Source organism: Amblyomma maculatum, unplaced genomic scaffold (assembly GCF_055883805.1).
Source record: "Amblyomma maculatum isolate TAMU_Amacu unplaced genomic scaffold, ASM5588380v1 scaffold_18, whole genome shotgun sequence".
In the NCBI taxonomy this organism is placed as follows: Eukaryota; Metazoa; Arthropoda; class Arachnida; order Ixodida; family Ixodidae; genus Amblyomma; species Amblyomma maculatum.
The window spans coordinates 4,139,403-4,164,903 of record NW_028146743.1 but is presented as its reverse complement, the minus strand read 5'-3'; the positions used below and the strand labels follow the sequence as shown (position 1 = coordinate 4,164,903).

Here is a 25,501-nt window from a genome sequence, read left to right as displayed (position 1 = left end):
CACACATCGAAAAAAATTGAGCTTGGAGCATTGGGGGTTACTAGATGAAAAATTCGGCATCATTTACAATTCGGAGAGAAGAGTTCCCAGCAGCTAAGTTCTAAACACTGCGCTCGCAGCCCATAAACAAAATCACATATGCAACAGGAGCAGAATACTGTAAAACTTCGATCAAGCGCCCCCCCCCCCCCCCCTCCCCCTAACATTCCTGCTCCTTTGAAATTTCCGCTTCTTCTCAGGAAAGCCCCCTTCACCCACCCCTTTTCAAGCCCACGCCCCGCCACCCCGCTTTCTGAATGCATGCACCTCACCCAGGCCACACTAGATATATTTAGAATAGGGGGCCCCATGCTTCGGCGCCCCAAGGAGCTTGGGCTCAGCTGGAGACAGGTAAAGACACGCTTTAAGTTTTGACGGGCAGGTGAGACTGGCGAAAGTTAAAATAACTTTCTGTCGGTATGCAAAAACCAGCTGCGGCCTTAGTGCACTGGTAAAAGGATACCACGCCAGCAGGGATGCGCATTTTCAAAAGTGCTTCTGGGAAGAGGTTCGCAGCAGCACCACGGGCAATTCCTTTCACGCAAACAAGGGGCGGAGGGACAAAAGTTACTACTACTGAAGTGCCAAGCCTGACACATGCCAAAAGATCACTCAGGCACTAAACGTTAGATGATCCATATAGAATACCTGTCTTGCCAAATCGCTTCACCTCCGAGATGTCTAAAAAATGTGGAGTAATAGGCAAATCTTTTCCTGGATAACTTCACTCTCATTTAATCGAATGGCGCCACCATCAATCGGAGCAACAGCAACCGGGAAGCAACATTTCTGAGGAACCTGTTCAATAACACCGACTCTGGCGGACGATTAGCCGACCACAGCGAAGACCGCTGGCTGGGAGCAGAAACCGTCATATGCGGCAAGAAAGGTCATGACCTAATGAGCTACACTAGATAGACTGTGACCACTGCGCCCTGACTGGTTCAGACAGTCAGACACCAGAGCAGAGCAGAGCAGAGCAGAGCAGAGCAGGCTCACAGGTAGAGACTCAAAGCACTACCGAGCACTTTCTGAAAGTCCTGAAAGAACTGCTCGAGCGTAGCGAACGCTGCGCGTGCCTCAATGCAGCCTTCTTTTTCTTCCACACTTCTCCTACAAATAATGTGGACGATGCTTCGCTCTTAAACAGAGCGGCTCAGAAACTTAACAATCTCAAAGCCAAATTATGAAAGATATGGTAACCACGCTGTATATAATCAGTATTTATAACACAAAAAATGGCATGTCTGACAAGAACAGCGGATGTTCAATAAAGAGTCATCACCATAGAGCTTATTCTGTTTACCACTGTAGACATGGCCTGTTTTGGAAAATGTGCGGTCGTATCTGATGCACTTCCAGCACGCATTTCTTGAGCACGTGATGACAAATAAGGACTAGGAGAGAGCGTGACGTCGCGCACTCAAAATCTCTAATCCGTCCTACTCTGACGCCGATTCCTCCTGTTTTCTACTTCCCACTTTCGCAATGAATCTGATGAATTTAGGCTACATTTTTTCGAAATTGCGTACCTTCTGAATACGCTGTGTTATTCCGTGAGCATGCATGCTACGGGGAGGCACCTCTCCTGCTGATTGCGATCAGAGATGGTTTCAAATTTCGGTGGGCTGCACGAGAGGCACGTTTCAAATTTCAAGTAAAGGCGGGACGATGCGCAGTTGCAGTGCCTAGATTATACTGGCTAATATGCCGCACACTGTGTTACGTTTCAACTCCTGAGGTGGGCGCCCACTATTCTGACAAGACGCTCCACCTCTGAGTTAGCGGCATCAGAACCACCGATGACGCCGCTGCGTGGTGTCACATGACGGCAGCGGCTGTCCCATTTTGTATCTGGAGACCGAGGTGCTAAATAATTCGCCACAGAGCGGACACAGTTGCGTATGTGAAAAGCAGTGCCGAGGAGAGAGCGTGTCATGGCTCCCATTCCTCTCCCTCTCCCCTTGCGGATAGGAGCGGTCCCTGCGATCTTTTCCCGCGGAGCGTGGATTGCATTGCACATGGTTTTCGAACGTTAGGAAACCACTAAATTTCCTTTCGGACCCTCGTGTCTGTCAGCCCCTGCGCAAGCGCCATCGCGCCGGAAGAGTGGAAAGAGTGTGCTGGAATAAATCTCTGGTGGGCGGTTCCCGAAAAGCAAGCATGTGACGAACTCAAAAGGGATTGGACTTCACTAAAGGAAATAAATTTCCCAACTTGTCTTGGGGACAAGAAACATATTCAAAAGACTCATTTGCGCGGCCTTCTCTGACATAACCATGTAATAAACCTCCGCTAAGTTCCCTCTGATTCTCGGCCCTTCTCTGCTTTGAGACTACCGCCAAATAATCGAGTGCTGGCAGGCTGACCTCCGCCTGTTCCCCTCCCAACCTGTTGATTCGCTACCGCAGCAGACTTAACGCACCAACCCGCAGCTCGCAATGGGAACAGGTTGGTGCCATTTCTAGAGTGCCAACCGTCTCGAATTAGAGGGAAATTCACATGCAGTGTACTACTAAATATTAGCATTATCAATAAAGTGAATCCATAACATTTGACATAGAGATTTCAGAAATTTTAATACTATCTTTTGTTTTTCGATCGCTTCTTCTGGAACGTTTAGATCACCCGCTAGAAAAGAGATCTCCGCGTTCATCCGCATCGCCCTGAGTACAATCCTGGCTTAACGCAGCCCCCATTCCCGTGAGATCGCGTCCACAATTTCATTGTTCCATGCCATTTGTGCGGTGTGTATTATGCTATGAATGGGATCCTTATGCCTGATTCTACAGCAGAATAACGCACAGCAACAATGTTCAAGCCGTTGTGGAACCGGGAATTCTTTGAACGAATGCGCCGCCTCGATATCACTCAAGTACCCAACACGTGCCTTTGTACCAGGCCCCGGCGGACCTTTAACGCGGCTGCCCCCGTTTCTCAGGGCTGCGCGCCGGGGGCGTGGGTGACCGACTTTTTCTGGTGGCAAGCCCTATTGAAAAATGCAGTGCCACTGGGAGACACTGGGCCAGTGTCATACCTGATTATCGGACCAGTGTGGCACTGTATACTGGGATACTGGACTCTGGCTGCCACTGCGTACTGGTACACTGGTCACTGGCTGGCACTGGACACTGGCACACTGGGTGACACTGCGCGTGCGCACTGGGTGGCCCTGTGCTGGCACAGCGGCACACTGGCAGCAGCTTGCCAGCATACTAGACCACACGTGATACTAGTGTGGAGGACAGGGTACACCCTGCAGAAAAGAAGCAGGTGATGCCCTATCCCAATGAACTGCAACAAACAGCTTCGCACAATTTATGCTGCTTTATTTTCACACTCTTCCTTGTGATGGCCGACGCGACCAACTTCTGCGAATATATACCTAACGGCCTTTCGGCCCGCAGCCATCCTTTTGGCAGCTGGCACGTCGCTTGCATTTTCGGTGATGACCTTTTGTATTACATCTAAAAAAAAAGATATATGTAAGCAATGGAAGAAAAATGGTGTTTAAGGTCAGGTTCAAAAGTACAGTCTGTTGATCTGCCACGACTAATTTTCAAGGATTTATTCCAGCAACAAGCATATAATAAAGCTTACTCATGACTGCCGTCACTTTCTCAGGTGTTGCCAGCATCTTTGAAGCACTGCCTGCGAACCGCCTGCACGGTTGGCCTGTGAGGCTCCTCTCCCTCAATTCTTCAGGGGTCCAGAAGTACCGCACCATCTCCCGTCCCATTTTTGCTTCATTTTTCGTACTTGTTATGAAGTGAAGTTTCCCCTCGTCGATGTAGAGGTCAGACCCTAAGTGAACCTGCAAAAACAAAATTGGCACGCATATGTAACTTGTAAATACAGAGGATGGAAGAAAGGCCCTGCCATCCACAAAAAAAATGCAACACTAAGATGCTTTCAAAAAGTACTTTAGTAGTGTTTTATGGAGTTTAATGTCATAAGGTGACCCAAGAGCTCCAGATATTTATCTCACCTAGTGTTCTTTTACATGCAAGGGTATCTATCGCACAGCACATGGGCGGGCGCCTTGCTTTTTTCCCCCTCCGAAAAATGCCCACTGCAGCCGCAATTCAATCCTGCATCCTTGGGGTCACTGCAACGGGGCTATTTCCAAATCCCATCATTCTTCCAAAATGCTTTCTTTAAGCGCTAACTGTATGAGGCGACAATTCGCAGTGGCATGCCGTGCGACAACATAGCGCGGGGGCCGCGAAAACAATGCCACTCGTTGCTGTCACTCAGGGTCTAGGTTTTTTTTAGAAAATTTTCGCGTCACCCAGAAGCAGCTCATGGCAGCCAATCGCAGAAGGCTTTGGGGTAATCAACTTCCATTCTGATTTTTTTTAAGTGAAGTTTGTTTTCCTATAATCCGGTTTGGGCGAGGGAAGAACCCGCCGATGATCACTTCATCTAATCTATACATATACGAGCGCTATAGTCAGAAGATAAACATGCCGTGACATTATTGCTGCACAGCATCTTGGCATGCTGACAATAAATGACCTGTGGATGCAACAGCAAAAATGGAGGGACGTGCCACTAACACTTTTTTTTTTCAAATCTTTGGCAGAAGAAGTGAAGGGCAGGTTTATTATGTAAGTCGGTTGATTAAGCAATAAATACAGTATTATTTTTCATTATCGTAAACGGCGTCTGCAGCCGGTTTTTGTATATCGAATTATTAATATATCGAACTATTTCGCTATCCCATTAGAGTTCAATATATCCGGGTTCGACTGTAACTGTAATTAAAGGAGCTTCAAATAAAAAAAAACACTTTGCAGCATGAATTCAAATTCTGGAGCGGTTAAGCAAGGAGGGAACCTTACTCTCGGCACAATAATTGGAGGTGTGAATATCAGACCGTATGAATGTGATCCAAAAAAAATTTATAAAGGGCCACCGATCGCCGGTGGTTAGTATGTTTTCTCTAGGAATCTGGCACGTATCTCTTTTTGTAAATAAGCATTTGGTATTGCACTGCATGCTATCACACTGAAAAGAAAAAGCAAGTGAGCAACGAAACCAAGCAGGTTAATTTTTCGAACTTCATGGATTGAATAAAAATGGAAAAAGACTCATTTTTTTTTGTGCATCTAGTGTGGTTTGACAATCTTGATCACAGGATCTTGTTTCAAATTGGCTCACAAAACAATGTTTTATTGTCTATGAAATGCACAGCTTGTGTCATCTGAGAGCAGCTCCAGAAAAGTCCAATGGGAAGGCTGTGCCCAAAAGCGATCGCAGTGCAAAAAAAAAACAAAACAAAAATAATGTTGATTTGAAAGTAAAGACAGAATAAAATACAAAACAAAAAGAAAAACAGCGACCAAATGGCAAGCAGATAAGCAAGTATGTCATAAGCAATAAAACCGACAAGCGAGAGTGTCTTCGACCTGTTACTGACTCTAGAGGCTGGCGATGACTCTGAGGATTTGACTGGATATACTTATTAAGGAGAGGAGGGTAATGACTCGGGATACTAGGCTATATATTTGATGCACAGAGTAGACCGCAGAAAAGGCTAACAGGCACAGAGTTGAAAGCCAATTATGAGATTCATGACAAAATGTAGATTTCACTTTGAAGGTAAACAGCCACCTGTCATAAGGGCGATTCAGCCTTTCATGCCATTTACATCACTGCGAGAGTTGGCCCGCTGAAATAAAACTGGTTGTTCCAAGATTCATGCTTTCATTTAAGTACAAACACCACATTAACAAATTTTTCGACCCAATAGATTCCCAATGTTTACAATGTAAAAATATCTCAGAGCTCGCAATTTCAAGACAGCTCAAATTCCTCGGGGTTTGTACCCTCTCCCCCGTAATTTCACTCGGGAGGAGGAGGTATCTGTGTGCCGGAATCAGGCAGGAGCAGCTCTTACCCCTTCCCTGCATCATCGGTGGCGTGACGAACGCTTACAAGTGACTGAAAAATGCCGGCATTGTGGTGCTTCACTGGAACTGTGCAATGTGAAGCATCTATTGTGGGCCTGCCCAGCTACGGCATCCGTGAGACAGTGCTAACTACGGAAAGTAGGCCTGCGGTGGGACCGTGAATGTGATTGCCGGAAGTGGACGCTGAGCAATCAGTTTATCAGCAACCTATGTGATTATTTAAGGGAGACCTGTTTGCACTTATTCTTCTAGCTTCCTCCTACTCCCCGCTCCTTTTTCACTATGCCTGATGGCAAACTCCTGGAATAAAAAAACAAAACAAAAGTGCGTACCCTATAAGGAGTTGCGCAAAGTGGAAGGTAGAGGTGTTTTTATTCAGCTGCATGCTGCATGTGGCAGAAGGAAATAACTAATTTCTTCAAATAAAGCAGCTTTGAATTTAATGCAACATTTTCACTTCAGATTCTGCTTGTGTGCCTATTGTCAAGGTACTAGTGCCCTCAAAATAAAACGGAGCGCACGCACGAAGATTTCCGTTTTGTAGCGTGCCTTGCAAGCTGATGCGCATGTGTATAGCTTGGGTACGTGTGGGACATCCAGACGTTCACCTTGACACTCTTAGTGTTCGCCTCATCAACAGCCTGGACGAAGGAGAGAACTTTTTTCCACAGGTCTGTGCTCCGTCTTATTTTGAGGGCACTAGTACATCATTTTCATACCTAGGTTTGACCACTGGCTTAATTATAATCACCAGTTTTTCATTATATGGCAATTCAAAATAATGAACAACTTAGCAGCCTAGCATGATTCGTGATATCGAAGTCCGACTGTATGAAAATCCAGTGCCCATTAAAATTGAAGACATTCCACTTTTTTTCTCATCATGATACATGGATGCATATTACAACTGAGTAAGCAGGACACTTCTAGATAGCTTGCTGCTTGAATGCACTAAACGCCATGTAGCTGTCAAGATATATGAAGTCACTGAAGTAAAACTTGTTGCTTGGCTAGTCGGTTCATGATCGCACGGGAGAGATGTAAGCGCAAAGGAGATGAGCACAAGGGAGGAGGAGACAGGACAACGCGCTACTGGCAACTGATTCTTTTATTGCAATCCGCACACAATATATAGGTACATTGTCACACCATCTATCAGTTCCATACACGTCAGAAGGAAATATAATTATCTAATAATAAATTCCACGTTCAACAGCGGGTTACTTAAAACCAATAAAAACACCAATCACTTTTTAAAAACAAAATGACGTGCTATAAAGGGCCAAATTAACATACAATAAAACAAACAATAAAATACATATTTACCATAGGGTGAACTAAAATCGATAAAAACACCAATAACTTTAAAAACAAAATGACACGTGGTGTAAAGGGCCAAAGTAACATGTTGGAATGAATAAGAAGAGAGCGGAACTTAATGGCATAAAAACCAACCCCGAAACACCGAAAATGTTATGTAACATCCTAAACCATCTTGAATGATTTAAGCACTAAGCACCTTGTGCCACCACAAAACAGGCAAAGAAAACGTTTATTGTGATTGGGACCCAGTGATATGTTGAGAAGTGACGACCAGATAAAAAGCACGCGAAAACATAAAAACCATAACAAGCACATGTAACAGCGTAAGCATTCACCAACGGTTTCGTCTTCTGAATACACACAGTATATAGCAGAAAAACTCAAATTCTTGTTTTTTGTTCACCCAAATTTTCCAAAAACTTTCCTCACTAGGCATCGCTTACACAATTTTGGCACTTTTTTTCTGATCCAAAACGCTTCCTTTAGTTCACGGGCAACAGGTTCGCAGGCAACAGGTTCGTGGGCAACAGGCTCGCGGCTTCGGTCTAAAACCACCGTCCTTTCTAGAATGGGCTTGCACTAGCTGAGATCACAGCTTTTTCAGTACTATTGAGCACTGGAACGGGGTCTAATCTGCCGCTGCATTGCAAAAACTGTGATCTCCGCCATAGCAAACCAATTCTAGAAAGGACGGCGGTTTTGGACCGAAGCCGCGAACCTGTTGTCCGTGAACTAAAGGCAGCTTTTTACATTAGAAAAAAGGGCCAAAATTGTGTAAGCGATGTCGAGTAAGGAAAGGTTTTGGAAAATTTTGGCTGAACAAAAAACAAGAGTATGAGTTGTGCTGCTATATACTATGTGTATTCAGAAGACGAAACCGTTTGTGAATGCTTACGCTGTTACATATGCTTGTTATGGTTGTATGTTTTCGCATGCTTTTTATCTGGTCGTCACTTCTCAACATATCACTGGGTCCCAATCACAACAGAAGTTTTCTTTGCCTGTTTTGCGGAGACACAAGGTGCTTAGTGCTTAAAACATCCAAGAAGGTTTAGGATGTTACATGATTTTTTCGAGGTTTCGGGGTTGGTTTTTATGCCTTTACGTTCCGCTCTCTTCTTATTCATTCCAACATGCTACTTTGGCCCTTTAAATCACGTGTCATTTTGTTTTTAAAGAGTGTTCGGTGTTTTTATCGGTTTTAGGTAACCTTATGTTAAACATGGAATTTATTGTTAGATAATTATATTACCTTCTGACGTTTACGGAGCTGATAGGTGGTGTGACAATGTCCCTATATATTGTGTGCGGATTGCAACAAAAAAATCAGTTGCCAGTAGCGCGTTGTCCTGTCTCCTCCTCCCTTGTGTTCATCTCCTTTGCGCTTGAATCTCTCTCGTACAATATATGAAGTCTGTGCTAGCACTACACGGCATTAAAGTGCAGTTTTAGTTTTGCAGGCCATGTAACTGCAATAAACAAGATAAATAAAACAGGTCACACCATTCAACATTAGCATGTTAAGAAATTGTGCTCTTGAACTAACAAAAGTCACAGCCTTTTAGCTTTGTTAGGGGCTTACGTTTCTCCCGACGACTTCAAACAGCTGAACACGGGAAGCCTCTGCCCGACTTTCCTCATGTGCCATGTTGACTGAAAGGGAAGGTGAGAAACAGAGGTCCAAAATGCGATAACTTGTTTGGACTCTGACATTAGCAAGTGGTACACAGAATATCTTTTGCGCTGACAAGAACACGTACGGAACCTGCTTCTAACAAGTAGCCAAGTATGTACTAAAGAAGACAAACAGGTGACTAACGACATTTAAGCTTGAAAAGTGTTACGAGGAGTAAGTAATGAGCAGTTATAATGCAACACTAGTAGCAGGTCTGGAAATATTACAGCCCTTGGTTAACGACCATGGCAAATAATCCAGTAGATTAACTAATTCGCAAGCAAACAATGGTATTCCAAAAGTGATTTGCTGATTTGTAGCCTAAAGCAACACATGGACTATGATACACAGGAGTGATACGCTCCGGTTTAAGACATTTAAAAAAGAAATAGTGACAATTCTTATGAAAAGTGTCCCTATTTTTCTTACACAATTCGCCTACCACTCTCAAGTAATTGTGATGTTTTCGTATAAATCCTATGCAATTTGTACCAAAGCTTTAACTGCCAGGCACTTCATATGAGATTGGAACCAGATAAATAATGTTGGCGCTAAACTTAAGTTACTCTATTTTTTTTCCTCTTGATTGACCATGTATATTTACTCAACCTTTAAAATATTATTGGCTGCAGCATACTCAGAAACATCTACGTAAATTATTTTCTGCAGATATATCACACATGGTGCTTTTATCATGTCCTGAAGAAAGCCCACAAATTAGGAAAGAAATACCATGTGAAGAGGAACTTCTGCACCCTTATCATGCTGCTCTCTAACGTGCAATGGATGGAACAGTCAAATGGAGTATTACAGGCCACTGGAAAAAGAGAGCATTGTGCTAAGAGTCTTCTATTCATATTTCCTTGTATATGCTTTCATGCATTTCATTTCTCATTAATTTTTCTTCACTTAAACTTGCTGAAAAACTGCTGAGGAACTTGCTCTTCGCTGAGTCACTGTTAGTTATTTTCATTTTTACGTTCTTTCTGTGACAGCCACTGCATGGCCTGCCCCTCGTCTCCACTGCATGGGCTTGGACCCAGACGTTTTGCTCTAATATGCAGAATGAAATGTGAACATATATTTTATCTCGTTGCTCATTTTATTTTCGCTGGTCCGCTTTGAATTTCATTGCAATCCATGTTGAAATATGCTAAGCTAATCGTTACGCCTTCATTCTATGCGCCAAGCATACTTTTTTTTCACGGAAACCAAAACAGGGATGCCCAATTGATTCAAAGTCAAAATGTTCTGCTTATTGCTCATAGTAATCGTAGGCTCAGGTTCACATCACCTTTTATCACATGCTTGTCGCATCTTTCGCAGTGGATTAATGTGGTTACTTCTGTTATTACGTTTTGCACGATGGCAATGCACCGTGCAAAGTATTATGTTCGCTTCAAAAGGAAAGCTATTCTGATACAGAAGAAATCGGAAATCCTACGGCAGCTCAATGACATCTTTCAGTTTTGAAAATAACATACATCTGTGATTATTAAATTAAAAAAGGCAGGAAATGTGAAGAGACTTACCACTGTTCTCTGTATTCCCAGCAGCAGGGGTTGAGACCAACTGTTAAGTGCTTGCACAAAAACATTAAGACCATTGCTAATGGTTCTTGTCAGTTTTGTTGAGGCCATTCAATAATTTGATAATCGGATAATTAACTTTTTTCCCGGTCCCATCACATTTGAATTAACTAGCTATAACTGTATTTCCAATTAAAACCTCTAAATGCCTATATCAAACATCCAGAGACAGACTATGATACTGCATATTTGGATAGCATTTTCTCACATCTCCAGTGATTGACTATGGGCACAGTGCAAAAGAGAAATGGGTATTAAAGTAGCAAATCCTGAGAAATCAAGCAACAGAAGAGGAAGAAACTTGCCTGCAAAAGGGACTTCCGGAACAAGCAACTCAGCAGTGACACCGTCCCTGTGCGTAACTGGCTCTGCTGCCTCACGGGCTATTTCTGCACAAATAAGGCAGTACTAGATGAACAACTCAATTAAAACAAATCACAAGCTGCTTTATACAGCACTCCGAGGAAATATGTAATCCTTTCATTTATTAAACTCCCATTGCAATGGCAACCTTAAATCTCTATGAGTAGGTAGGTTTGGACTAGTTGCTTCATAGCCATATTTGTAACAGAAAAACAGTGCAAATGGGACAATGACAAGAAAGAATGTAAACCAACAGGACTGGAAAAGGACTGGTATTTTGCTCTTATCTAATTGGTGATTATATACAAGTTAAAGGGACAGAACACTGGAATTTAGGTCTCAATTGTTTTCGCCGCAGTGGAAATATGGATGTCTAAAATGTTCGATTCCATAACGGTTTTCTTAGAAACTCGGTAGAAACTTTTTACCGGGAATTTTTCGATCAATGCGTGCGTCCGTTTTTATGTAGTCCGATGCTGGAAACCATGAGCAGCGACCGCAATGACGACTGGTGGTCGACAAAAAAACACGTACCGAAAACACATATAACTTTGACTCGCCAGACAGTAATCAGACATTTTTTGCGTAGAGTAACGTCCTTTTCAGTTTCACACTAAGTGCTGTTACGGCACAATAACGCACGCCCTCGTCGACGAAAGTTTTAGTGGGCACTGTCATTGCTTCATTCACGAAATTGCAAACACTGTGGCGCCATCTAGTGGCAAAACCTGAAAGCATACCTTTCGCGGTGCGAAAGCAGGGGCGGTTTTTATTTAAAGACGCACTGGAGAAAGCGGAAAATCTAATAAATAACGTCAAGTACTCCTAGAAGAAAAGAGAACAATGCGCAGTTACAAAAATCAGCTATATTTTGCTGACATGTAGTCACGGAGGCGGCTACACTGAAAGTACTCGCGTTTCTCCGCTAGATAGCGCCTCGGTTGTTATGAGATTTTCAATGGGAAATTAAAATTGTAAAGCCTAATTTCTTTGATATTGTAGTGCTCGATCTGTACTATATGAGGCAAGATCTTTTCATCTCCACCATAATCTCCTGACATATTTTGGCCAGTGTTCTGTCCCTTTAAGCAATCCCAATACATCTTTTTTTTTTGGTACAGTCGTCGATCCATCTACCCATGAGTCATCAGTAAAAGCATGCGGCGAGCCCCAGTGATGACATCACCTTTTTGCACCGTGCGCTTGAAAAGGCGTTTGCACTGTCATGCATTCCAACAAACGCAGCAGTGGACAGCACCCTTCCCAAACGCGGCATGATAAAGCGAACATGCTGAAAACGAGGCTTGCACAACCGGACGAGCGCTGGCACTCGACCAAGTCGCTCCCACCTCCCCCTCCTTCCCTCAAGAGCTAAGGACAAAAGGTAAAGCACACAGTGTTATCTGGTGCTGGTGCTACGCAGCGCCTTTGCACACTGCTACGTAATGCACTGTGGAATGCAACAGCACAAAACAAAGATGCATTTCTTTTCTAGTTCTCAGCAGCAAAACTGGGGGTGGGTTCATAATGCGAGGAGTTCATTATGCGAGTAAATATGGTAAATTTGCCATTGCAAATGGCTCTTTTCAGTTCTGTCGAGGCCATTCAATATTCCAGGTTCACCCGGTTGCTAGGCACCCTGATTAAAGTAGCAAATCCTCAGAAATCAAGCAGCAGAAGAGGAAGGAACATGCCTGCAAAGGGGCCTCCGGAACAAGCAACTCGGCAATGACACCGTCCCTGTTTGCGGCTGGCTCTGCTGCCTCACGGGCTATTCCTGCACAAATAAGAATATTAGATGAAGCGCAAGAACGACTAAATGAAAACATATTCACAAGCTGCTTTATACAGCACTCAGAGGAAATATATAATCCTTATATCTCTAGGAGTAAGTTGGTTTGGGCTAGTTAATTCATAGCCATATTTGAAACAGAAAAACAGTGCAAATGGGAAAAGGACAAGAAAGAATGCAAACCAACAAGACTGGAAAAGGGCTGGTATTATGCTCTTATCCAATTGGTAATCATATACAAGTTAAGCAATCCCAATACTTATTTTCTTTTTTGCTACAGTCGTCGATCCATCTACCCATGAGTCATCAGCAAAAGCACGCGGTGAGCCAGTCATGACACCACCTTTTTGCACCGTGCGCTTGAAAAGGATTGATTGGTGTATGCAGTGTATTTCTACCAGATTACACAACCTGCCTCTTCACAGAGTGCCATGTTAAAAAGCACATGAAAATGGTCATGACTATTACTAAAATGAATAACCTGTGGATAAGCACATCACAATCTTTGCAGACATCACTACTTTTGCACAGTGCTTTTGCACTTACTTGCAGTCTCGAAGTTGATATTTGTCGGTTATAGAATGTAAGGGACAACAGAAAACATAAAACAGGTGTGTTTGTTCGAAGGCTAGTCATCAATTAGTCCTGTTGTACAAGCTACCCAGTGTGTAGCGCATACATGTCAAGGCAGAGGTCCCAGATTGGTGCATCATGTTATGACATCGCTAAAAGCGCACTTTCCCACTTGAAATAATAGTGCTGAGAAAAGCAAAAATACGTGTTAACTTGAGTATTCAATCAAGCAGCGACAAGGAGTCCTGAAAACATTCAGCGAAATTACAAAACCTGAGGACATAGAATTACTCACAGCTAAACAAATTACAAGGTGGCAATTAAAAGTAGCCAATCATCTTCACAGGAAGAATTAACAAAATGGCTGCAGACTACGATAAGCGCACCATATTCATGTAAGTGTTCATAGAAATTAAGACTGGTATGCATTTTCTTTACGACACAGATCCTCAAGTCTTGACATTCACCAATTTTATCAATTAAGGCATCACACAGCCTCTTGTTTCGGCTCCTTTCTTCAAGGAGCTCTTTTTCAAGCTCTCCTATCGTGTCGATGTAGCCCCGAACTTCTGCTTCACACACCTTTTTTTGACTTTCAGTTTTAACCTAAATTTCTTTGTCGAGCATGCGACGCATTGGCTCACAGGCACTTTCGTCTTCAAGCTGTGAATGAAGAATTATGACATGGCATCCACCATAGGTATCAAGCCCTTAGCAATGTTGTGCTGCTTTTGAAGGAAAGATATGTAGTGATACCAGCGGCAACTGAATCTATGACATAGATAAGGGTCACAGCAAGCATGTGAAAGGCATAGACAGAAAGGCACAGACTGTTCTTTGTACAAACACTGCGCCTTACTGACTACCAAGGAGACAAGACAAATTGTGAACATAACATACCTTCTCAGAAGTGTCCACATTTCTGAACGCCTTGAGAATATTTGTCATTTCAGGGCGACTTGCCTGCAATTTTCGCTTCTTCCTCTCTATTTCAGTGAGTCCCTGTGGGGCCTTGGAAGAAAGCAAATCACTCACAGATTAGTGTGAATTTGAATAGATGATGGCACATTTGATTAGCTACAGCATATGTTCTGCCACCACCATTATAGTCAGTTGTCAGCCAATCTATCTGCCTTCCTTTCAATCAATTTTGCTCAGTAGCAATGCTGGTTATGCCTAAAGTAGCCAGGTTGCAATGACCCTGCAGTGCAAAATCGTTAGTCAGCAAGCACCTTTATGCCTCTCAGGGAAGCCACAACTAATCATACTATTATAATAAAACGAATCTCAATGGATATTGCTCATGCACTTACACTTACTCATTAGACAGTCACACTGCATCTAAATACTGCACATGATGGCCTCATCTTGCAGAACACTTTAATCTTGTCCTGCATCCTCATAGACTGAGTGTTGCATGCATGGGCTGCTGCTTTAAAAAAATGCACTGTCCTATTGGCCAACATAACAAATAAAACTGCAATTAACAAATGCCCAAACTGCTATGTACAGCCTGAGTACAGTCTGAGCAAATAAGACTGGGCTTCCCGGCGGCCGCCGGGCGCTTTCACGAACCGATAAGAGTGAACTACAGTCCAGACTTATTGAAGACTGTAGGTACTTTTGGTCCCTAGGCGAGTATTTTAGCCACCGGCAGGGAATGGGACGGGGACCTGGCGGAAGTCGGCCGCGAACGCGACCGGCGTTCGCGCCGACCAATAGCTGAACATAGTTCCATGTAAACATCCGGCTGCTTTTCTTGCGCGCGCTTTTCGAAAATTGAAAACGGAACATTTTGACAGCGCTGCCTGTCTGATCGTGTATAAAATTTATATAACAGTGCGAGACACTGGCTATGAGGTTTCGTTCAGTTGCGTTCTACAATTCCATGACTGATTTCAAAACGAGGATAATGTATTTAATCCCAGCTGAAATGCAGAGCCGAAGCGCGCAGGAGAGTGAATAGATGTATCCAGCGCTCACCCACCTCTTGAGTTCGGTGAGCTCCCCTCGTTTATTCTCAGGCACTTCCCTCCGCAGGTCGTAGAAATTCATCAAAGCAAGCCCCCCCCCCCCCCCCCTTCCTTCTTCCGTGCCCGCATTTTAAGCATCGTAACTTCTTTTCTGCCTGCTCTGTCCTGAAGGTTTGCTTTGAAGTCAAATTCGCTCTGCACTCAACCACGCAGTGCGAATGAAGTAGCATTTCTTTTTCTTTTTAACACTATGACGCAGCAATCGCGCCAAACGATTGGTAGCAAAACATCATATCAAAAGCACATATTTCCAAAAATGCGGTGGGCGTCTCCAGGCTCATATTTTTAACCCTTTCTAATTTTCACACTGACTTTGCCTTTTCCGAGAAAAAGAAAAGGTAACAACCGCGTGAGCACCCTTGGGAGCATTTGCCCTCAATTCCTCTTTTAAAGTGCTAAAGGTGTCCGTCTAATTATTAATATATATTTTATTTCTAGTCGGCGAGTGGTGTTCAGACCAATTGCCATTCCATTGAGCAATAGGCATCCCGTGCGTTTCGACGTTTTGAAAGTGCCAGGCATGCGTGACTGCGCCGAGGATCGAGAGAGGCATAGGAGATAAATGAAAAAGAGAAAAGACTGCCGGAGGGTCCTCGCTTGGGAAAGGAGAGTGAACTGCCTATAAACAGAGGCGATGCGGCGGCGCGGCCGCTGACGGGTGTCGTCTGACACGCTCTCGCGCAGGCGTTTGCGATGGGTATCGGGTTAGGTGTTTCCAGGGCACATGCACGTACACAGGCCCGGTCCAACGTCAAAATCCGCACATGAGTGCCGTCGATCGCACCCACAACGCGCGAAAAACTGGCGACCGCGTAGAAATCTCCTTGTACATCTCACTGCTGGTTCTGCGACAGCCAACTGGAAAAAATAAGAGCGTAGTGATGTTTAGTTCCCGGCTATGTCATGCGCAGGCTTGCACACCGTCGCGCGCGCACATATGATGAAAAACACGTCGGCCGAACTAAGTCGCGAAATGCGCACGGTGAGTGATACCTTCGCGTTACTCTGCGCGTCCAGTATATAGGTTCAAAAAGCAGGTACTACATATATACACACTTGAGAGATCCTACGTACAGCACGCATGCTCAGCTGCTCCGACTGTAAGCTAACGCGCCGAGTCAAGATAAGCAAGCGGCAATGAAACAAGCGAGGGAAGCAGATAAAGAGGCTTACCGGATCCAGTCTTTGCTGCGGTGGACGAGGACGAGAGCAACTCGACATACTATGCGGCTTGCTGTCGATTCGTGGGTCCCGATCATATATCCGGCAGTAATCAAGCGGAGGCAAAAACTTTGAGCGCCAGCATCACCTGCAGCTCGGCGCTCAAAGCACCGCTCTGGCGCGTCGGGCGCTCGATTTCAGGGCGAAGCATGTCGGCAATGAGCCGCCCCGCCCGAGGCATAGACGTCGCTGCAGCTGGTCCTCGCTGAACGTATCGAGGGGATTCGTGCTGTCACGGAACACACACGTTCGCGGCGCAACAAGAGTTCGGCGAGCATCTCGAGGCAGATCAAGCCACGGCTGGTCTCGAAGGAGAGAGCGCGCGCTCTTTCTTACAGCCTTCTCAATCGCCGCGTGAACAATGGGAACTTTTCTCCTTGAGTCACGCTCTCCGTCGCCGCAAGGGGCGCGACCTGCTCACTGTTCGCTCCGCATCTGCTTCAGTGGCGGCGGGTGGCTTTTGCCTGGTTTCGCGCTCTCGCCCGCGGGTTTCGTGGTGAGTGCAGCCCCTAAATGAGAGATTACAGAAAGTAGATGCTGCAGCGGCATCCTGTCAGCGTGCTACTCACGTGAATGGAGTCTTTATATTAAAAAACGCTGTCGCTCAGCAAACGCTCGACAAGCATATGACATGTATTGCGGCATGGTATCTACTTTTGTTCATTTTAATCTAAATTTTTGCCCAAGCCTGTACAAGAAGATGAATAAAAAAAAGTGAATGAGCAGTGATCACATCGAAGCTTCTTCAAGGCAAACATAACAGCAACAATGGCAAAACCGTCTTTCAGCGCTAGATGAGAAACCATCGAGGTAACACCGAAGATGAAAATAATTTTATAAAAATGTAATGTAAGTTGCGCAATGCTTACATGACATAAAGTATTAGTAGTATAACGTCAGAGTTAACGCTTTTAAGTTTTGTTTTCAATTTTGTTATAATTTATAGACCAGCAAATGTTTTATGTTGTATTATAAACATTATTTTAATTTTGGAAATAAACGTTGGTTTAATGAAATGTTTACATGATGTCATGATTATTTCTTTAAAAAACAGGAAATCTATTTCAAGCACTAATTCCTAGCAATATTTTCTTTCTTTTTCTAGTATGTTTTTGAACTAATAGTTCCAACTATCTGTGCAGTAATACCTGCCTTAGAGAGCAATCGCTGCCCCATTATTTTGGTAGAATGATTTGCTCATTACACATTCGCCACTGTTACTCAAGGGACACTCCTCAATAATGGATATAAAAGCTTTTCTCTGTGCTATTTATTCAGAGGTGACTATAGGAGTTGTATGTCGCACTGTATTGCGCGCCTAGGCACCGACGAAATCGTTTCAGCTCTGCCGCAATCAGTAACCGAGGAACTGAAAGAAGTGATGGTATCTCCTGTCATCCCATTACCCACTGTCACGTATTCTGGTTTAGCTTACGTCGCTGGATACATTGTGAAGTTAATCAGTGACTTCGGGTGTGACGTTTGTGCTATCCTTCTTGAAAACAGCGAAAGAAGCAGCCCCATGTACACTATTCTGCGAGGACAAGATTCTAGCGCACTTCATTATCCAAAACCAAAGTTTGTAGCTCTCTTGGACAAGGTTGTGTCTTTTTTTTGAAAAAGCTGTCGTGCACCTACCACACACAAATGTCTTTGAAGTCCTTCAAATCTTAATCCAGCCAGCACTTGAGAGCTCACCTTTGCTGAGTTGCCCGGAAGGCATTGACAATAGCCAAGGTCCGCTTCTTTAATATGTGAGAAATTTCTCAGACTCCTTCTTGTCAATTATGCTAAGAAGGTGACCGACAGGACCGAAAGGCCAGCTCCTTATGTGCACAAACCGTCCAGAAAGATTTTGAGACTTTAATTTTCTAGCCGCATGTACCGTTTTGATGAATGAGTGCAATGTGTTAACTTTGAAGGACATTTTTTTTTATTGCTTGCTGCTCTTTTCAATTATGCATATCTGTTTATGCCCATTTCCTTGATTAAATGTTTTTTTTTTTTTATCACTGGTATTAAACTGACTACGACTGTCTACGTGTGCGTCAGTCGCGAGACTATACGCATACATCTGCTGTCTTTCAACGTACTGATTTGTTTTAAACGAAGCTAGAACAGCCCACATCACTAGACAACTGAAATTTTAACTGTATGCGTAAACTTTTGTTCCTTACTCTGAATCTGAGACGTGCTATGAATTTTCGTCAGTGCCTCTTTTGCTCTAAACGAAAACGGCAGCGGTTGACAGAATACTTGGAATATCCACCGAACAGTTTGCCATGCACTAGCGTCAGGTCGCGCTTACAGCTTACAGCTTTCAAAGGCACACTGCATAAAATGGTACATATAGTTTTGTGAAAAATTTAGGGGCAAAAAGTGTTGATGTAAGTGCACCCGAAACTTCATTCGACCGTGCGCGACAGCACTATTTTATTGCTCATACACGATAAATCAGACGCTGATTACGGCTTCTTCCTATAAGCCATAAGGGGTGAAATATCAGGACCTGCCGGTTGCAACCGATGCGGGCGGAGCGAAGAGCGAGCGCGCGTTTCCCTTGCGCGTGAACGGCTGTAGCGGAGGAGCAGCAGTGGGGCGGTGGCGACCCCACCGAGGCGCGGCGGGCGGTGGAAACAGACCCCATTGGAGAGGCCGTAAGAGAAGAGAGAAGCGCGCTCTCCCTCGAGACCGGCCGTGATCAAGCGCAGGGCAGCCATGTTGGACTGACTATAAGACTGGGATAAGACTTCTCGAGGCAGCCTAGGTTCCAGTCTTATTCCAGTCTAGTTTGTTTCGTGCAAGCGTCTTATCGGCTAGGGAACGTTTAGACTGCAATAAGATTTGATTAAGCCTGAAGATTAAAATAAGTCTAGACTTTAATGTTTCGTGCAAGCGGGGCCTGGTCATATGATGTCAGAAAACTCCTCACCTCACTAGACTTCGTAACTTTGCCAAGTATCAGCCTTGGCACTGCGGCCCTTGAGGCCTTAAAGGAAGTCACCAGTTCTCTGAGACTCTCTACATGACAACACACAAAAGGGATATTCACAGGGTTGCCGGCATGAGCAAGTACCCAATCTGGTCAGGGGATGAATAGAACTGAAAATTTTAAAAGCAGGCGTGTAAATTCTGCCTCGTGAAAAATTGCGGAATGCTGCTTTTGAATCACTAAAGATTAGTGCGGCAATAGTTAAGGAGATTGCCAAGGCAATTACGGCTTCCTCTCCCAGCCCGCCTAAAAACAGGTGAGCTGGAAGCCGCGATCACCTTCGCTTGCTTGGGAAAATGCGGAGCTCAGAACACAACTACAGAAACAAAACCTCGTGATCGCGGAGCACAAACAACTTCAAATAATACTCAATAAATATCTTCCTCCCCGAAGGCATGACTCCCCTGCATGCCCCACCCAGCTAGCAGGTTCTCACAAACACCTGTTCGACTGCTCTTCTTTCCAATGCTTTCCAGAAGTGCATACCTCACTTAAGAACAATAACGCCTGGTAACAGTGTCTACAGCGTCTTGCACTCAGGCGAAGAGACGTTAGGAGACAAAGCGACTTGCAGCGAGAGAGCTCGGCTTCAAGAATTGTTTTCTCGCTAGAAAGAAACAGTATCTCGATAAAAATTTCAGAAAGGAACTATACTGTTCTGCTCAACCTCCTATTGCTTGTACTATTAATTGGTTCATTTCAGAGTGAAAGCTAACAGGTGTTCAGCCTCTATACCAATTATAGCTAACAGCCAACAAAGGGAAGCAAACAGGCTAGTTTCGGAACTACTGAAACAGGATAAAAAATAAAGTACAGTTCCACATTTTCTTTCAGTTCTTAAAAAAACATTTCTGCCGTACAAAGCTGCATGATCCGACTCGCATCAAAAGATAAAATATATGAAAATGTCATTCTGATTTCAAGTCGAGTATGTAGCGAAAAATTAATTTCATTTAGTAATTCCTGAGCAGTTCTTGGTTTCTCGCCTATCGCTCCTCGTGAATAAATATGTGTTAGACATGACATCGTTCGGCACTACCCGAGCACTTTTGTAAAACGAACGCAGAAATGAGGCAGGCGCATGTGCACTGAGTAAAACCAAAGCGAGGGCGCGGTGCTCCTTCAACTAGCGCAGAAAGCACAGCCAAATCGAGACCTCATGACAGCTGGTATTCTATACTGAAGTTGTAATAAAGCGAAGGCACAATGCATCAGAGTGCTGCAAACAAAAAGAATAAATGATGCCTCACCGGCGAGTGCTGTCACATTTGCGGGATAGAAGTTCTCGAACTCGCCATCTTCATCTATACAATAAGCTTGAAATACCTTACGCTTGTCAAAGTCATCACAGTTGGTTGGTTTAAAATTCCGTATCAGGTACTCGGGCAGAATTGCCCGCTGCATGTCTTCGATGTAATTAACGAACGCAAACATTGTTTTGTCGGCCACGAGAATGAGACCACGCTATAGTACACGACTCGCAAAGTGACAAAGCATGTGCGCTGTAGCAAAGCTGGGAATGCTGTGTAATAGACCACGACCGGCTTTATTACTTGGCGACCTGTTCATCGCCGCCGCCTCCATAGGCCCCAATTTGTTGTTGCTTGCTTAGTTCACCCGAGTGCCGCTGCCCTCCGTGGCGCCACAACTTACCCCCACCTAAAACCCCTTGATACTTTGAAAGTTACGCCAACGATTGAACTTTGCCGCCTCCGCGCTACCTCCTCGCCTTCTCCTCGCCCCTTGCACGCCCCTTCGCTGAAGGCCGGCTCTCCGCCAGATTTCCTGGGCGACGATTGGTCTCCCTGCCGTTGCCCTTGGAAACCAACGCGCGTCCGGCGTTTTCCTTTTGTTTTCTTTTTCCTTCGCGCCATTTTTCTCCTAGTCTCGGCGAGCGAATATTGCGCGCTGTACTTTTATTGCAGCCTGCAAGCTCTATGCCGTGCTGTTGCGCGTACAACTGCAGCAAGCGGCCTGAAGATGGTTATGCGGTACTCATGATACCTCAAGGCAAGCATGACGGCTTGTGCACGAGTCAATAGATTCACAAGATTAGTCGAAAGAAGTTTATTCCTAGAAAGAACAGAGTTGTTTGCGACGTAAGGTGCCTTTCTCACTCCCCGTAATAACGTGTCACCTGACGCTGCGTTTTTTATTCCTGCTTGCTCCTCAATATTTTTGCGGCGGCAACATGTTTATTGTATAAAAATAAGGTTGTCTTCTGCAGCATGCTGAATATTCTGCGAGGCTCCAAGGCTCCAACCTTTAACACGCTATCGACTTCTGTACAGTCAGAAATAGGGCACTATAATCTGCTTTTTGCTCTCAGAGATAACTGGAAAATTAGTCTCACGATTGCATTTGTCGCGATTATGCTAGAATCCCTGGCCTCCTTCACTAAAAATCAAAATTCGGTCTTGTAGAGGAGTAGTCTTTCCAGCTTGTACTTGTAGTGTGCGTCGGTTACTCGGGAGCAATGAATGCTGGCCCTGAAAAACTCTTTGGCAAGTAAACCCGAGGTATTGCGGGTAATCTGCACGAGTTAGGTCGTACGGCATTTTTTTTTTTCAATTCTTGAATGTGTCTTACCATGCTTCGACGCACGCGTGGGTTAAAAAGTATGCGTTCGTTTTATCAGGGATACGGCCAATGTGCAGGAGGTGTTCATATGATCACACACACTTCACTTTAACCATGGCTACTAGGCGTTGGCAGGTTACCTTCGCTTTGAAAGCTGGAGCTCTAAAACCGCGATTCCGCGTATTCATTTACTGCGAGAAAAGTTTTCCCATCGATGTCAAATCAGCCGTAATCATTGCAGCAATTTTCTGTATTTACGAAATTTAAACAATCAATAATGATTATAGTTATGATGTAAAAAATAGGGAACATTTTGCGAGCAACAATTCTTAGCACTGTAACATATTACTCATTTCAATTGTATGCAAGAAGATTTTTTTTCCACCTTGCCTGAGTGATTAACTCATCGCTCTCTATGTTCTAGCTACATTTCACTGAAGACCAGTTTGAGTCGCCAATATTACACGAACTCGAAAAAAAACTGAGGCCCAACGCAGTTCCATCAATTTTCTCTCACCGACCTGTCCTGAAGTAAAGGAAGCCTCCTCGACAGAGACATGAACCTCGCGCTGATAGTAGTCAGTTATTTCAGTGGCTTGCTCATTTCCCACCTCCATTTATGAGAAAACAAGAAAGTATAAGAATTAAAAGTCAATGTATAGTTGTCTCGTCAGATATGAGATAATAGAGATATGACTGACAACGTAAGTCAATGAAAATTGAAGTATATCAATGGGTCATGGGACAGCATCAGATTAAATAGTGATGGTTATGATAGTGATAGGTAATGATGGTGGCTGTTACGGATAATAATAGTAAATGATAGTAATAGGCCCGGATAGTCAGGTGATAGTGTTCGTTGCGAATAGTGACAGTTATGATAGGTCACTTGACGGCATTAGTAGATATAGTGATAGATAGGATAGCGGTAGTTAATGAATTGGCAGTTATATGCTTTCTCATTTCCGCACGTTGAAGACCTATGTGTACCGTGTCATTTTTTTATTTGATTGTTGCGTTCAATGAAATCACGCTCTTTTACATAGCGCATGAGGCCGCAGCATACTTGCCCCGTAACTTCAGTGTGTCGGACATAGGGCCCACCACTTCTCCCAGTGTACCCTGCTGTCTTTTAACCACACGCGAAGTCAGTGAGTGGCCGCGTACTCACAAAATTATTTAATTCCTACATCAGCATCATATCAAGACAGCCATGGCAAACCTTGTAGCGGCAAGGAACAGCTCAAAATTTGGTTTTATACAAAATTAACTAATTAACGCAGATTATCGCGGATCGCTAACTAGCGCAGTGCCATTACACTTGGCCTAAGCTTGCCAATGGTATACGGTTCGATGTTGGAGCTAAAATTTAGATTTGAATTGCAATTTACTAAAATCAATTAATTTGGCCCAGTAATTGATCAAAATACATGTACAATTAACCAATAATCAAAACTCATGGTTGATCACGTGACATATACTATGCTTAGAGAGATAGCTTGACAGTAGCGAAATAGACTAAGTCCTGCTTTGACCTTCTCTGATATTGAAGTTCAAAGCACCAGCTTGGATCGTTTTCCGAAGTTTTACCGCGGTGAAAGATTTCACGCTCTAAAAAAAACACAAAGTCAGAGGCAGTACTAGATTAGGTGCACAAAGTAAAACCTTATCGTGTGATTTAAAAAGTGTCTGCAGCACAGAACTCGCCCGAAAGCTTTGTTTATCAGTATTCCCCATTCAAACAGTTCAAAGAAGAAACCAATTAATTCATGAACTTTACTTTCGGCATTCTCAGTGCTTTTCTCGCAATTTTTCAAAAATTTTGTGCACTCCTGGAGCGCAGACCTGGCCCAAAAGCTCGCACTTCACTCACTGCTGCGACCGGCCGGCGGGCGACAAGGAGAAAAAGCGTGTCGTGCGCAGCACTTGCGGCCGGGTGAGGAGAATCGAGGAGGAAAGCGCGGCGCGGAGGAGAGTGTCGCTACTTTGAAATTATCAAGGGACTTTACCCCCACCTAGGCTGCTTCGATGCGCGCAAGGGTGAGCGCGCTCATTGAGGCACCCCACCCCACGCTATCGTCAGTCGCGTGTTGTGTTGCTGTTGTGTTTATTCCTTATGTATGCATGTGCGTCTTCACAATGTGTTTTTGGCTATTAAGGCGTAAGCCTTTCTATAGCTCATGGAATGAAATCCAGTGCGCGAGAGTTGTGCGCTGATGTGTCACGATCATCCGGAAGATATTATCAGAAAAATAAAAATCCTCTCTCCATTCTTTCCAAGAACAGCTGGAGAATCGCGTAAGCCTGTGCTGTCCACGAAATGCGTCAGCGGGATTCCCCGTACGACAGATACTGCGCCTTTCCCTTCCTAGTACGGTGGCAGTTTGGGCTTGTTGGTAACACTTAAAAAGAAAAATAGCGCAGAGATAGAACGGGGACAAGCAATTATAAAGCAATTAGGGAACCTCCCTGTGAATCAACTCCCTTCCTGTAAAGCAATTATAGAACGCCGGCGAAATTTGATGCGCTCAACGGAACGCTGGTGGTGTTCGACAAGGGGCGCGCGATGTACTGCATGTGTGCTACTGCAGCAGCCTCAGGCTTTCGCATTTCTCTTCAGCAGATTCTGCAGTGCTCTCAGATTTCTTTTTTTTTGCGTGGTGCCAGAATACGAGCCGGAAATTTTATTACGGCAAAGAGCATTTAATTGTCGTGGGGCACCAATGCACCAAGTACACAACTGACCGTGCAACTGAGCCTCACAGAATGGCGCTGCAGGCTGCTTATCCAGAAAATCATGGTCATTTTTGGGGAATTTCATCTCCCACCTTGCAGAACAGTATGCAAAACGGAAAGTCATCAATGTTAATCAAAAATCACGGAAGGTATTTAAAGTGCAGGAACTTTCCCCGCGCTGGCATAAAAAAAATCTTATGTCTAGCGCACAAAATCCAGTCTGGCTATAGCTTATATATATTTATTTGTAAATTTCGTTAACGACTAACAGTCCAGTGAACCCTCATGATTACAAAATAGGAGGTGTATGGTGCGCTTTTTGTTTTAAATAGGCGGAAAACGGCGTGGCGTCACCGCAGCTTCTATGTTGCATAGCCCGAGCAGAATTCAATTTTGCGGCTGTGCAGGAAAAAAATGGCTAAGCAAATAGGACTGCAGCCGCACCTACCAGTACAGCTGCTTTCTCAGCTTGTTCAAGAATGAAAGAAAGCTCTGGAAAATATGAATATCGCTAAATGGTTTATGGGAACAGCTAGCTACGAGCGCGAGATGCCGGCTCTCGCAGTCATGTTCTCGGGCTCCAGCGAGCCCAGGACAGGCCTCTAAGCTGGCGGCACACGCTCGTAGCGTTTATACATGGCCACAGAAAGCTAATATACGCCTATAATGC

At 44.3% G+C, this 25,501-nt stretch overlaps 1 protein-coding gene across 1 annotated transcript; it reads right to left on the bottom strand.

Moving 5' to 3' along the window:
* Window positions 1-3,355: 3,355 nt before the first annotated feature.
* Window positions 3,356-20,949, bottom strand: LOC146171732 (uncharacterized). The gene is made up of 6 exons (XM_084586330.1): window positions 20,766-20,949; window positions 12,599-12,681; window positions 10,485-10,524; window positions 8,860-8,930; window positions 3,640-3,853; window positions 3,356-3,506 (listed from the first exon to the last, which is right to left on the bottom strand). The coding sequence occupies exons 1-6, from the start codon at window positions 20,947-20,949 to the stop codon at window positions 3,358-3,360; spliced, it is 741 nt and encodes a 246-aa protein (XP_084442456.1). The 3' UTR covers window positions 3,356-3,357.
* Between the last annotated feature and the right edge of the window lie 4,552 nt (window positions 20,950-25,501).

Coding starts and splice junctions, on each gene's coding strand:
- LOC146171732 (XM_084586330.1), bottom strand. CDS start 20,949: ATGTTTGCGTTCGTTAATTACATCGAAGACATGCAGCGGGCAATTCTG. Junction 12,682..20,765: donor AAATGTGACAGCACTCGCCG/GTGAGGCATCAT, acceptor TTATTTGTGCAG/GAATAGCCCGTGAGGCAGCA. Junction 3,854..8,859: donor TTGAAGTCGTCGGGAGAAAC/GTAAGCCCCTAA, acceptor TTGTTTTTGCAG/GTTCACTTAGGGTCTGACCT.